Here is a 12,770-nt window from a genome sequence, read left to right on the forward strand (position 1 = left end):
AGGTGGTGTATGCAGTAATTGCTTGATGAGCAGTAAGGTGATAAAACTTTCTCAATAGATGTTGCACTCATTCATAGGCAGATGTGAAATGGTAGAACTCTGCCACAGGGAATAGCTGTGCTACACAGTGGTTATTTGTCCAGACTTGAGAGTATATTCCTGTATACATGTGGTTGGAATAATTGTGTTGCACGGCATACATTGGGAGAAATGAGGTGCTAAAGCTTCCTCAGTCTATGCTGTCAGGAATAATTGTATTACACAGTGTTGTTCTTGGTGAGAGGTGAGATGGAAATGCTCACTCAGTCAATGTTGTGAAAGAATGGCTTGGTTACACAGCACTCATCGAGGGAGGTAAAATGTTAACACTCTCTTGATCGATGCTGTCAGGATTGGTTGTGCTACACATTGCTCACTTGTGTGCTGCTTGTGAGGCTCTTTTTGGGTCCAAGGAGCTCTTGGTTCTGAAAACACTGCTTCAGCTTTTCCTGAAAGGATGCCGTTGTGATTGTGTAGAGGATTGGATTCAGCGCACTGTTTATTGGCAGGATGAAGATGACAACCCAGGAAGTTATGGTCCCTGTCAAAATTGAAAATGAAACTAAAGTAAGCATTTTCTAAGAAGGATAAATAATTACAGCATGATAATTTTCTGGGAATGGAGTGACTCAAGAGATTCAGATGAGATAAAACCAAGGATAATTTACAGGCTGGAATCCAATCAAGATGTCCAGAAGGTGTTACTAACTGACAGGAATGCTTCTACAGGTTCTAACCAACATCTATTGTTTTTGCTGGAGTTCAAATGAATGAGGGGGGAATCTCATAGAGACTTAAAAAATTCTAACAAGACTAGACAGGGTAGATGCAGGGAGGATATTCCTGATGGTGGGGGAGTCCAGAACCCGTGGCCACAGTCTGAGGATTCAGAGTAGACCATTTAGGGCAGAGGTGAGGAGACATTTCTTCACCCAAAGAGTGGTGAACCTGTAGAATTCACAGGAAATAGTTGATGCCAAAATATCGAATGTATTCAAGAGGTGGCTGGATGTAACACTTGGGGGAGATGGGATCAAAGATTATTGTGGAAAAAGTAGGATCAGACTATCGAATTGGAAGAGCAACCATCATTGTAATGAATGGCAGAGCAAGCTCAAAGGGCCAAATGGCCTCCTCCTGCTCCTATCTTCTATATTTCTATGTTTCTATATTTCAATGTGGACTATTTAACTCCCTTCAAGTTATTTAATTAGTGATGAACCTAATTGATTATTTAATAGTGATTTTATTCACTTTTTGGGCTTGTATTAATTGTTGGTCCAAATGCTGACTATCATTTTTGTTAGTGGCCAATAACATGCAAATTGTTATATTGAAACTGTACAAAAACAATGCTACTACCAGGAAACTCTGTAACCAATTTTGTAGAATATACTATAGTATCATAAACCCACACAATTTGTCTGCCTTCTAACTGTAATATATTATAACATCAAAAACTTGAAGAATTTCTGACCGGAGAAAGCATTTGTTTTTCATTTTTGTTGAAATAGAGCCTATAAATGACTGTTAATATTATTAGGCAGATGTTTAATGTGTTTATACAACTGGCTTGTCTGCTTAAGTTATGGTTTATGTTAGGAGAGACACTGGTGTAGTGGTAGAGTCACTAAATTAGTAATCTAGCAACTGAGGCTTCTGTATGTGAATTCTCTCGCTATGAAGGCCAATGTATCCATTTGCATTCTTTCCCATCTGCTGTACCTGCATGCTTACCTGCAGCAACTGGAATACAAGGACACCCAGGTTTTGTTGCACATTCCCCTTTCTCAATCTATAGCCATTAAAATAATAATCTGGTCACCCGTTTTTGCTACCAAAGTGGATAATCTTTAGCCACATTTTACTGCATCTGTCATGCATCTGTCCACTCACTCAACCTGTCCAAATCACACTGAAGCATCTCTGCATCCTCCTCACAGTAAAAAAGTCTGACAACACCAGGTTTTAGTCCAACCGATTTATTTGATAGTAAACTCACAAGCTTTCGAGGGGACTCCCTCTTCGTCAGGTGAGTGGAGAGTTCTGGCCTCGGACAGAGCATATAAAGCACAGACAGTTTAGAGATTACTGATTAGAATGCAAATCTTTACACCTAACCTGCTGTTCAAGTCCTAAAGTGGCCGACTTTAGGACTTGAACAGCAGGTTAGGTGTAAAGATTCGCATTCTAATCAGTAATCTCTAAACTGTCTGTGCTTTATATGTTCTGTCCGAGGCCAGAACTCTCCATTCACCTGACGAAGAGGGAGTCCCCTCGAAAGCTTATGAGTTTACTATCAAATAAATCGGTTGGACTAAAACCTGGTGTTGTCAGACTTTTTACTGTGTTTACCCCAGTCCAACGCTGGCACATCCACATCAGTCCTCCTCACAGCTCATTCTCTCACTCAGCTTTGTGTCATCTGCAAATTTGGAGATATTACATTTAGTTTCTTCATCTCTCGGAGTTGTCAACTTCAGACAGCGTAGTGGAGAACATGTCCCTATCTACATCAACGAGGATGAAGCGAAAATGTTCGAGAGCTTCATGTTTCTAGCTGTCCAGATCACCAACAACCCATCCATGCCGACGTCATAGTTAAAGCCCACCAACGCCTCTACTTCTTCAGGAGGTTAAAATTTGGCATGTCCGTTATGACTCTCACGAATTTTATAGATACACCATAGAAAACACCCTTTCCAGATGTATCACAGTTTGGTGTGACTCCTGTTCTGACGAAGACTGCAAGAAACTACAAAGGGTTGTGAACAAAGCCCAGTTCATCGCATAGCAGCGTCCCATTGATTGACTCTGTCTATGCTTCCTACTACCTTGGGAAAGCAGCCAGCATAATCAAGGACCCCTTGCACCCCAACTCTCTCTTCCACCTTCTTCTGTTGGGAAAAAGATATGAGAGTCTGGGATCTCGTACCAAACGAGTCAAGACCAGCTTCTTCCTGCTGTCATCAGATGTTTGAATGTATCTACCTTATATTAAATTGATCTTTCCCTACACCCTAATATGTCAATATATTCTGCAACCTCTCCTTTCCTTCTCCCCTGTATACTGTATGAATGGTATGCTTTGTCTGTATGGCATGCAAGAAACAATATTTTTCACTGTATCCCAGTACATGTGACAATGATAAATCAAACTCAAAAACATCCAAATCATTAATAACTAATGTGAATAGCTGGGGTCCAATCACTTAGCCGTGTTTTATTGCAATCACAGCACTGCAGCCAGAATCGTGGTAATCACATAAACTTCCCAAATTTTGATTTCTTACCTGGTATCTCTACTTCAAGCAGAGATAATAGTTTCATAAGAAATATGGGGATCCAACATAGGGCATCGGTGAACACAATGAAGAAAAAGCGTTTTGCTATGGCTACCTCTCTGGAGAAAAGACTCCTTTCTGCTGACTTGGCCCCTGTTTTATGGATTGAATAAAACATGCTGGTGTAGGAGAAGACTATGATGATGAAAGCAAGTAAGTTCAAACCTACAAGAAAAGAAAATGTAACCATTACTCGTCAAGCAATCTGGGGATGAGAACAAGATCCGCTAAGTATCAAGAACAAATATTCCTTCTTCCATGTAATCACATATTGTATACAGGGATTTAACAATGGACAATGCACACAGGCATAGCTGACAGGGCACATCATTCATCAAAGAACAATGGTCACTGGAAGCATTGTCCAATTGTAGCTCAGCAGAATTATTTGGACAGTAAATGGCAGAATTCTCTGTTCTTTGAGATTTTGAAAGACAAAGTAAGAAATTAACTTGAAGTTAACACTAGAAGAGAAAATGCTGGAAAATCTCAGCAAGTCTGGCAGCATCTGTGAGGAGAGAAAAGAGCTGACATTTAGAATCAAGATAACCCTTGTCAAAGCTTTGATCTGCTGAGATCTTCCAGCATTTTCTCTTTTGGTTTCAGATTACAACATCCACAGTAATTTGCTTCTATTGAAGTTAACACTGCTGCTTCATAGCGCCAGGGACTTGGGTTTGATTCTGGCCTTGGGTGACTATCTATGTGGAGTTTGCAGATTGTTGGATACCTGCAGGTGTTCCAGTTTCCTCCCACAGTGCAAAGATGTGCAGGTTAGGTGGATTGTTTAGGTGAGGTGGATTAGAAGGGAATAAGAACATAAGAACTAGGAGCAGGAGTAGGCCACCTGGTCCCTCAAGCCTGCTCTGCCTTCAATAAGATCATGGCTGATCTTTCCGTGGACTCAGCTCTATTTACCCACCCACTCAGCATAACCCTTAATTCCTTTACTGTTCAAAAATTTATCTATCCTTGCCTTAAAAACATTCAATGAGGTAGCCTCAACTACTTCACTGGGCAGGGAATTCCACAGATTCACAATCCTTTGTGTGAAGAAGTTTCTCCTCAACTCAGTCCTAAATCTACTTCCCCTTATTTTGAGGCTATGCCCCCTAGTTCTAGTTTCACCCACCAGTGGAAACAACTTCCCTGCTTCTATCTTATCTATTCTCTTCATAATCACATATGTTTCTATAAGATCTCCTCTCATTCTTCTGAATTCCAGTGAGTATAACTCCAGTCTACTCAGTCTCTCCTCATAAGCCGACCCTCTCAGCTCCAGAATCAACCAAGTGAATCTCCTCTGCACCCCTTCCAGTGCCATTATATCCTTTCTCAAGTAAGGAGACCAAAACTGTACATAGTACTCCAGGTGTGGCCCCACCAGCACCTTAAACAGCTGCAACATAACCTCACTGTTTTTAAACTCCATCCCTCCCGCAATAAAGGGCAAAATTCCATTTGCCTTCTTAATTATCTGCTGCACCTGCAAACCAACTCCTTGAGATTCCTACACAGCAGCATGCTGCAATTTTTTTACCATTTAAATAATAGTCCATTTTGCTGTTATTCCTATCAAAATGGATGACTTCACATTTACCAACATTGTATTCCATCTGCCAGACCCTAGCCCACTCACTTAGACCATCTATATCCGTTTGCACACTTTGCTCTGCCACCTATCTTAGTGTCACCTGCAAATTTTGACACAGTATACTTGGTCCCCAACTTCAAATCATCTTTGTTAATCGTAAACAATTGCAGTCCCAACACTGATCCCTGAGGCACACCACTAGTCACTGAATAGGACAGAGGTGTGGGCTTGGGTAAGATGCTCTTTTGGAGACTTGATGGGCCAAATGACCTCTTTCTGCACTGTAGGGATTCCATGACTCATGGCTGATCAAATGTCTGTGTTGTTTCAAAATCAAAATATTGTGGTTGCTGGAAATCTGAAATAAAAACAGAAATGTTGGAAATGCTCAGCAGACCAGTCAGCATCTATGGACAGAGCAATTGTTTCAGGTCAATGTTGATACGTTAACTTTGTTCCTAGTACAAAGAATTTGCCAAACCTGCTGAGTACTTCCAGAACTTTCTGCTTTTATGTAGTAATTCTGTAATATTAATTTGTTGCCACCAAATGTCATTAAATATGGTATAGCCTTTCACTTGTGTGGCAGACACTGTTTTATATTGCAAATGTGTTATATTTCTCCTAAGTATTCATCATAAAACACTGCATTGGATGTCTATCATTCCTAGAGTAAATTCTGTTTCTTTGGTATAGATTGAAAAATTTACTCAGCCTGAAATATATTTTACATAGTCTTTTAGATTTTTGAAAATTTTTTCAATGACGTGCAGTTGTTAGCAAATCTCCAGAAACACTGCTGACAATTATTATAAGGAAAGCAGATAAGCTGTCTCATCCTATATAGCATAGGATGCATTGTCAGAGTCACTAATTTAGTGATCAGGTAATAAAATTGTACTTTCATCACTGAGTATTGTTGGGGTTTTTGGGGCCTTGAGTTACACATTTGTTCAAATTAGGATACAAACCGTAAGTCAGTTGCTATGATTACTACAAGAGCTCATTTAACAAAGTGCAATTCACACTGTTCATAGTGTGCATGTTGGTTTTAATGTAAATTTTCAGCTATAGATAGGGTTGGCAAAACTACAAAGGTAAGAAACCAACATTTCTTTTAAAAGGATATTTTCACTGAGAAAGCTGGCTCACCTAATTGTTAGCAGTTCTCACCTTCAAGATAACTGCACTTTAATGAGATGGACTTTTCCTGAATTCAGCAGAGCTTTTTCAATTTGGTGCGTATACGGAATTGTCTGCACTAATATTAATATTTTATAAGTCGTGCCTTTGTAATTGACTCCTATGATATGGCAAATGATCAGTGCCATTGGTCCAAATTCAGCAACTGCCTCTAATAAGTGTGGATGGTGTAAATGATGAAGACTACAGTTGATTTTATCTCACACTTTTGTAAAGCCCATGGTTCAGAAGATGATTGCAGGAAAGATGTTTCCTTCCTGCACACGTTAGAAGGTAGGTGGAGAAACTCTATGTAGGATTAATCTAGCATCGATGGGAAAATGTACAGTGGTAGCATTGGGCAGTGTCATGTGGCAGATTTTGTGAGAACTAGGAGGAGGGTGGGCTTCAGGATTTAAGAGTACAGACAGGAATAGGCATGGGCAGCAGGAAACAGGTCAACAAACTGGAAGAAACACTAGGGAATGACAGTGTGCAGAAGAGTCCTGGGGTGTAGAAGAAATGGGAGATGGGTGCTGTGACTTGAGAAAATTGTGGCAGGGTGCTAGGTGTCATAACAGTGGGAGACTGGCTTTATAGTAGAACTGGGTTATCACTGGTAGGCTTTGGGAAGGAGGGACGTTTCTGGGTGTAGGAATGCAGGGTGGGATTCTGTGGAGTATCTGTTGATAAAAACATCATATTAGATGAAAGACACGGTTGTTCATTGTGTGAAGAGTGAGGAAACACAACAAGAGAATAAGTACATGTCCAATTCAAGCTGAAGGAAGTACAGTAGTTGAGGAAATTATTAAAGGTATTTCTTGAGCACTATGTTGGTGAGCAGTGGGTTTATTAAATAATACATGTTTCACTTGGCTACTGTTTGGAAATATTTAATCAAATCTTATTCCCTGACATGACCAATCTCGTGCCTTTCCACCAGTGGACACTGAGTCATATTGTGATTGGGTATTGAGGTTTGGGGTTCTGGTACAAAGTGGGGCAGACTGAAAATCCCACCCATTGTGTTACCAGTGCGCAAGGTTTATCTCTGCAGTGACAGTATTTTAACCAGCAGTGAGAGAGAAAATATATTGTTTAATATCAATACCGATGGGTATTTGTTTTGAGTAATAACAAGTTTTCTTATCATTAGAGAAAAAAATCCCTTCCTGCACTCCCATTTTAAGACAACTGAAAACAAAACTCCATTACCCAGAAATATTCCTGTGGAATATCCTCTTGCACTAAGGCTCTCAAGCTGTTCAGAATAAAGAGGAAAGCACACGCCATTCTTTCCATAATAATTGCCAAACATGGTATTATTCCACAGAGGTATCACAGCGATGATGAATCCAGCAATCCAGATGGCTACCAGTGTTGATAAAGTTTGCCGCTTGCCTGGCCTGTAATGAGTGAATGGGAAAACTATGCACATGTATTTCTCCAGCGTCATATATGTCAGTAGCATGACGGAGACCTCAGTGGAGAGCATGGCTAATGCACCAATGAGCTGACATTTCATGCTTTCCATCCACTGTTGGGCATTCTTGTTGTATACCCCAAAATATTTCATGTCAAAGGCACCAATGAAGAAGAGATACACTCCCATCAGGCAATCAGCACCTATGGAAGAAGCACACTGGTAAATTCAGAAACAGTGATTTATATTTATATTGCATTTATACAATCAATTAAGTGTTTTTTAAATATTGTTATTGTTATAATGTAGGAAATATGGCAGTCAATGATGGACAGCAAGCTCCCACAAATAAATAAGCAGATCATCTGTTTTGATTGCAGAAGAAATTTTTGTAAGGACATCGAGAGTCAAAATCAAGATGGTATCGGAGCAGGCAGACTTCTTGCAAGCTGTCCCCTGCATGCCCACTAACTCTATCTTACACTCTTATTCTTTGCTCTTAAAACTTAACCCTAATAATGTTACACTATATTCTGCACCTTCTCCTTTTCTTCTTCCCTATGTACTCTATGAATGGTATGTTTTGTCTGTATAGCGCTCAAAAAAAATTAGAATAGAAGAGAATAGAATCCCTACAGTACCAAAGGAGACCATTTGAACATCAAGTTCTAATCGACAACAATCCCACCCAGGCCCTATCCTGTAACCCCAAGTATTTACGCTGCTGATCCCCTTGACACTAAAGGACAATTTAGCAAGGCCAATCCACTTAACCTGCACATCTTTGGACTGTGGGAGGAAAACGGAGCACCCGGAGGAAACCCACGCAGACATGGGGAGAATATGCAAACTCCATACAGACAGTCACCCAAGGTCCAATTCTTTTCACTGTATCCCAAGACATGTGACAAAAATAAATCAAATCAAATCAAATCAAAGAGTACTGTGGGATCTTTCACATCTACCTGAGGGAGTAATGTTGCATCTGAGTGGCACCTCCAAAACTGCAGCACCCCATCAGCACTGCACAAAAAGGTCAGCCCTACATTATGTGTTCTGGAGGAGGACTTGAAACTGAGTTGCTACCAATAAGCCACAGTAAAGCTCTTGTGCATGAAAGTTGGGTGGAGACAAGAATGAGTTCAAATTACAATTTCCTGCACAATCAAGTAATACGTCAACAATCAGTTTCAAGGTTCATATGAATAATAGACATTGGGACTAAATCTTTGTGGAACTTCATTCTGCAAGAATTAACATCTTTAGGAAAAAGAGTGCATCCAACAAAAGCATGCCACTGGCCAGAATTTTCTAGCTGTTCGTGCTGATGGGATCTTCCAGTCTCATCAATGTCACACGCATGCTGTAGGTTTCCTGGCGGTGAGGGCTGCATTCAGCGGAAAATCCTGGTGACAGCGGTGGGCCCAGAGGACCCTTTGCTGGCCAATGGTGGGCAGTGGGTTGAGTGGAAAAACCCACGCATTGTGTTATCACTGTACAAGGTTTTTTTTGCATTTAAATGCATTTTGATGAGGACAGTAGTGTAATAATCCAAAGATTTGTCCTTATGCCAGAAGAATGTCATAGTTTTTGGAATTGCCCCTCAGCATCAATCCAAAAAGGATCTTCATGGGATATCAGGTTCGAAACCATATTTATCATTTGGTTCTGTCTTTGGAATTTTCTCTCAGGCAATTTCTTGTAAGCACAATTTCAAATAAAGAGATTACCATTGCTTGCTGACCCATGTTTATTGAAAAATATTAAACTATAGGAAATCTGTGACTTCTGCATTAGCCCCTTTAATATGCACACCCACAACTGTCAGCACACAAAGACAGCAGTGTGTACCACCTACAAGGCGTACCACAGCAACTCACCAAGGCTTCTTTGGCAGCCCTCTTCAAATATGTACATGGCTAAAATTTTCCAGTCATTCATATCAGCTGGATCTTTCAGTCCTGTCAATGGCAACCACCACCACCCCACCCCTCCTCCCAGCTGCAGGTCTCCACAGCAGAGGGTGCGAACAACAGAAAAACCATTGACAGCAGCAGCACCAGAAGATCCTGCTGCTGTCTGCCCCAAGCAGAAATTCTTACTCATAACTTCTACCACCTAGAAGAGTAAGGACAGCGGGAGCATGAGAACATCACCAAAAACAAGTCACATACTGTCCTTATATCATTGTTTCTCCATTATCACTGTGTCCAAATCCTGGAGATTCCTCTCTAAGAGAACTCTGGGTGATTTTCATCATACTGGCTGCAGCGGTTCAAGAAATTGGCTCACCACTACTTTCTCAAGGGTATTTAGGGATGGACAATAAATAATATCCTTGCCATCAATGTCCACATTCCATAAAGGAATTATTTAAAAATAATTACCCAATAACCACCTAGTTCCATTTGTGAAATATCTATCCCTATCACATCCTACTGTATCGTTTAAAGAATAAAGTGTCTGCATGTACCACTTACAGCAAAGTGATTTGATAGACAGGGTATGTAGCCTGTTCTCTGTTGTGATACATGACCTCATGCAGATAACAAAGAGATTTCCAAAGCAGATGATGAAAGCCACCACCCACACAAAAACCCGCAGAATGATGTTGGCCAAAAGGTTTTCAAAAGATGAGATTCCGTCTGTATTTGGCTTGCAGCTCCGGACGTGGGGAGAATACCTACAGTATTCAAACTTCTTAAAGTATCTGTCAAAGTTAGAAAAAGGAGTGATGAGAGTTTTTATAATTGAACACCTGAATTTTCATTGCATACTATTCAAAATGCTTCCTAACTTCCCCTAATGCATGAGAAATAGTTTTTATGAGATTTCAGTCATGAAATAATACATTCCTTCGTTTACAATTGATAAATGTTTTTGAGCCAGTCTCGACTTCTGCTGAAAATTGTGTCTCTCTGAATGTCATGAGGAGACAGGGTCAGAATCAAGGTCAGTTATGATGCCAGCAGAGTTCAGTAGCTTGCTGAGGCTCACTGTTCATGTAAGAAGAATGACCAGTTGGATGAGAAACGGGAGGGAACTAGCACTGGTGAAGTCTCCATGAAAAGACGATGTGAGAAACATTGAGATACCCAAAGGGTAGATGGCGTTATATGTAATGTTAATGATAACTGTGATGTTATGATATGAATGTTACTTTTATTGCAGAGTGGAGGGAATAGAAACTAGAAGCAGGAGTAGGCCATTTGGCTCTTTGAACCTGCTCCACAATTCATTTTGATCATGGCTGATTATCGAATTCAATATCCTGATCCCCCTTTCTCCCATATCCCTTGATCCTCTGTCAAGTCCCTTCGGAATCTTCAATTTGTCAATAAGATCATCTCTCATTCTATAGTTCCCATCGACACAACCCATCCTGTCCAACCTTTCCTCAGAAGAAGCCGCTATCCTAGAAATCAGTGCTCCACAAATTCTCACCAACACCCTGTACGGCTAAAAACATCCCTACTTTTAATCTGGATTCCCCTTGGAAGAAACACAAATATTCTATGTGATTTCCTTGTCACTTGCTGTACCTGAATACTAACATTTACTGATTCATGTGCCAGGACATTCAGAGCCCTCTATACTACAGAGTTCTACAATCTGTCTCCACTTATATAATTTGCTGTTTTTCTATTCTTTCTACCAAAGAGGCCAAGTTTACATTTTCCCACATTATATTCCATCTGCTAATTTTTCGCTCACTCATATAACTTATCTGTATCCTTGTGCAGACTTCTTATATCCTCTTCTTAACTTACTCTCTGACCTACTGAATATGGAACTTTTCGGTTCTGCATGTCTAGGTTCTGGAGAAGGAAGTGTTTTTGGAGAGCACATTTGCATGTTATTACTAACTTGGATTACTTTAAAGGCACATATAAAATATGATGGTGGTAGTGGTAGTACAATAAAACAACGCATGATCAGTTGGAATTGCTCAATTTTATAATCAAAGGTAGGACGAGTTTGAACTATAAAAACATATTGTTCGAACACTGGCTATAATAATATGTGCACTTGCACAAGCCAAGTATCACAAATTGATAGACTGGACTGATTTATAGGTTGGGCTAATATTCAATAGGCTAGGTTATGTTTTTATAGCATCTGAATAATCCAATATGTTCCAAAGGCAAATAACCTTACTCATGTTTCTTAGTAAGTGTATAGATGACTACAAGTGGGAGAAATTAGATGAAGCACTTAATACAACTATATTTTCCCAAGAGTGACTAAGGAAGATTGGATCATATATAACTATCCACTAGGTGGGAACTTGTACATTAATATCTCACTCCCATTGGGAAGACACAAAGGTACCAATCAATTTATAGATATCTCTGAGAAAATGATTGGTTAATTCTAATTTGTGACCTTTGTAAAAAATAGACTGAAGTACACTAGACTATTCTTCCAAATAGTAATTCTGAGAAGTATCATCCTTGTACATGTAAATCCTGGAAGGAAATGTCTGAGGATTACTGGTTAACATAGAGATAACCCCAGAGATAGATGTGACAGACATTGATGAGTGTTTAATTACCTCATGTTATAATGTATAGAATTATGGGTAGCTGAGAGTGAGTTACATGGTAGTGTAACTATAGGTTTCAGATTTGCCATCAGCAGGCAAAACATTAGTTAGCTATCAATAACATCTAAAATCCTGAATTAAATTAAATTCACTACATTGTGTTAGCTTTATATGATACATACTGTCATAACAGTTAAACTAAATCCCCATAATGACAATTAAAAGTAAAGCTGAAATACCATAAATTAAGGAAACTGATGTTGTATTGTTGAATTATTTTATCAGGGACAATGAATGAATTAATTCTGTTCTAAAGCAAAATTGTCAAACATGTAGTATTTCTGGAGGAGTCCAAAATGAGTGTCATTAAATTGTCACTAAATCAATTCAATAAGGAAGTCAGGAGAATATTCTTTATTAAAAATGATTAGAATGCAGAACTTGATATTGCATGGAATAGTTAGGACAAATAATATAGGTGCATTTGAAGGGAGTGGAAGGTCTTGTGGCATAGCAGGGAGTGTCCTTATCAAAGAACAAAAGAACAAAGAACAAAAAAAATTACAGCACAGGAACAGACCCTTCAACCCTCCGAGCCCATACCGACCATGCTACCTGACTTAGCTAAAACCCCCTACC

General features: G+C 39.6%; 1 protein-coding gene across 1 annotated transcript in view; it reads right to left on the reverse strand.

Annotated features, from left to right (window-relative positions):
- Positions 1-401: 401 nt before the first annotated feature.
- Positions 402-12,770, reverse strand: part of rxfp2l (relaxin family peptide receptor 2, like) — a 113,102-nt gene continuing 100,733 nt past the window's right edge. Inside the window, exons 15-18 of the mRNA XM_080188268.1 lie at positions 10,066-10,295; positions 7,378-7,788; positions 3,333-3,548; positions 402-580 (exon numbers count right to left, since the gene is read on the reverse strand). Coding sequence (XP_080044394.1) covers positions 402-580; positions 3,333-3,548; positions 7,378-7,788; positions 10,066-10,295 — 1,036 coding nt within the window. The remainder of the gene's footprint in view (positions 581-3,332; positions 3,549-7,377; positions 7,789-10,065; positions 10,296-12,770) is intronic.

Source organism: Carcharhinus amblyrhynchos, chromosome 4 (genome assembly GCF_965287045.1).
Source record: "Carcharhinus amblyrhynchos chromosome 4, sCarAmb.v2.hapA, whole genome shotgun sequence".
NCBI classification, from domain to species: domain Eukaryota; kingdom Metazoa; phylum Chordata; class Chondrichthyes; order Carcharhiniformes; family Carcharhinidae; genus Carcharhinus; species Carcharhinus amblyrhynchos.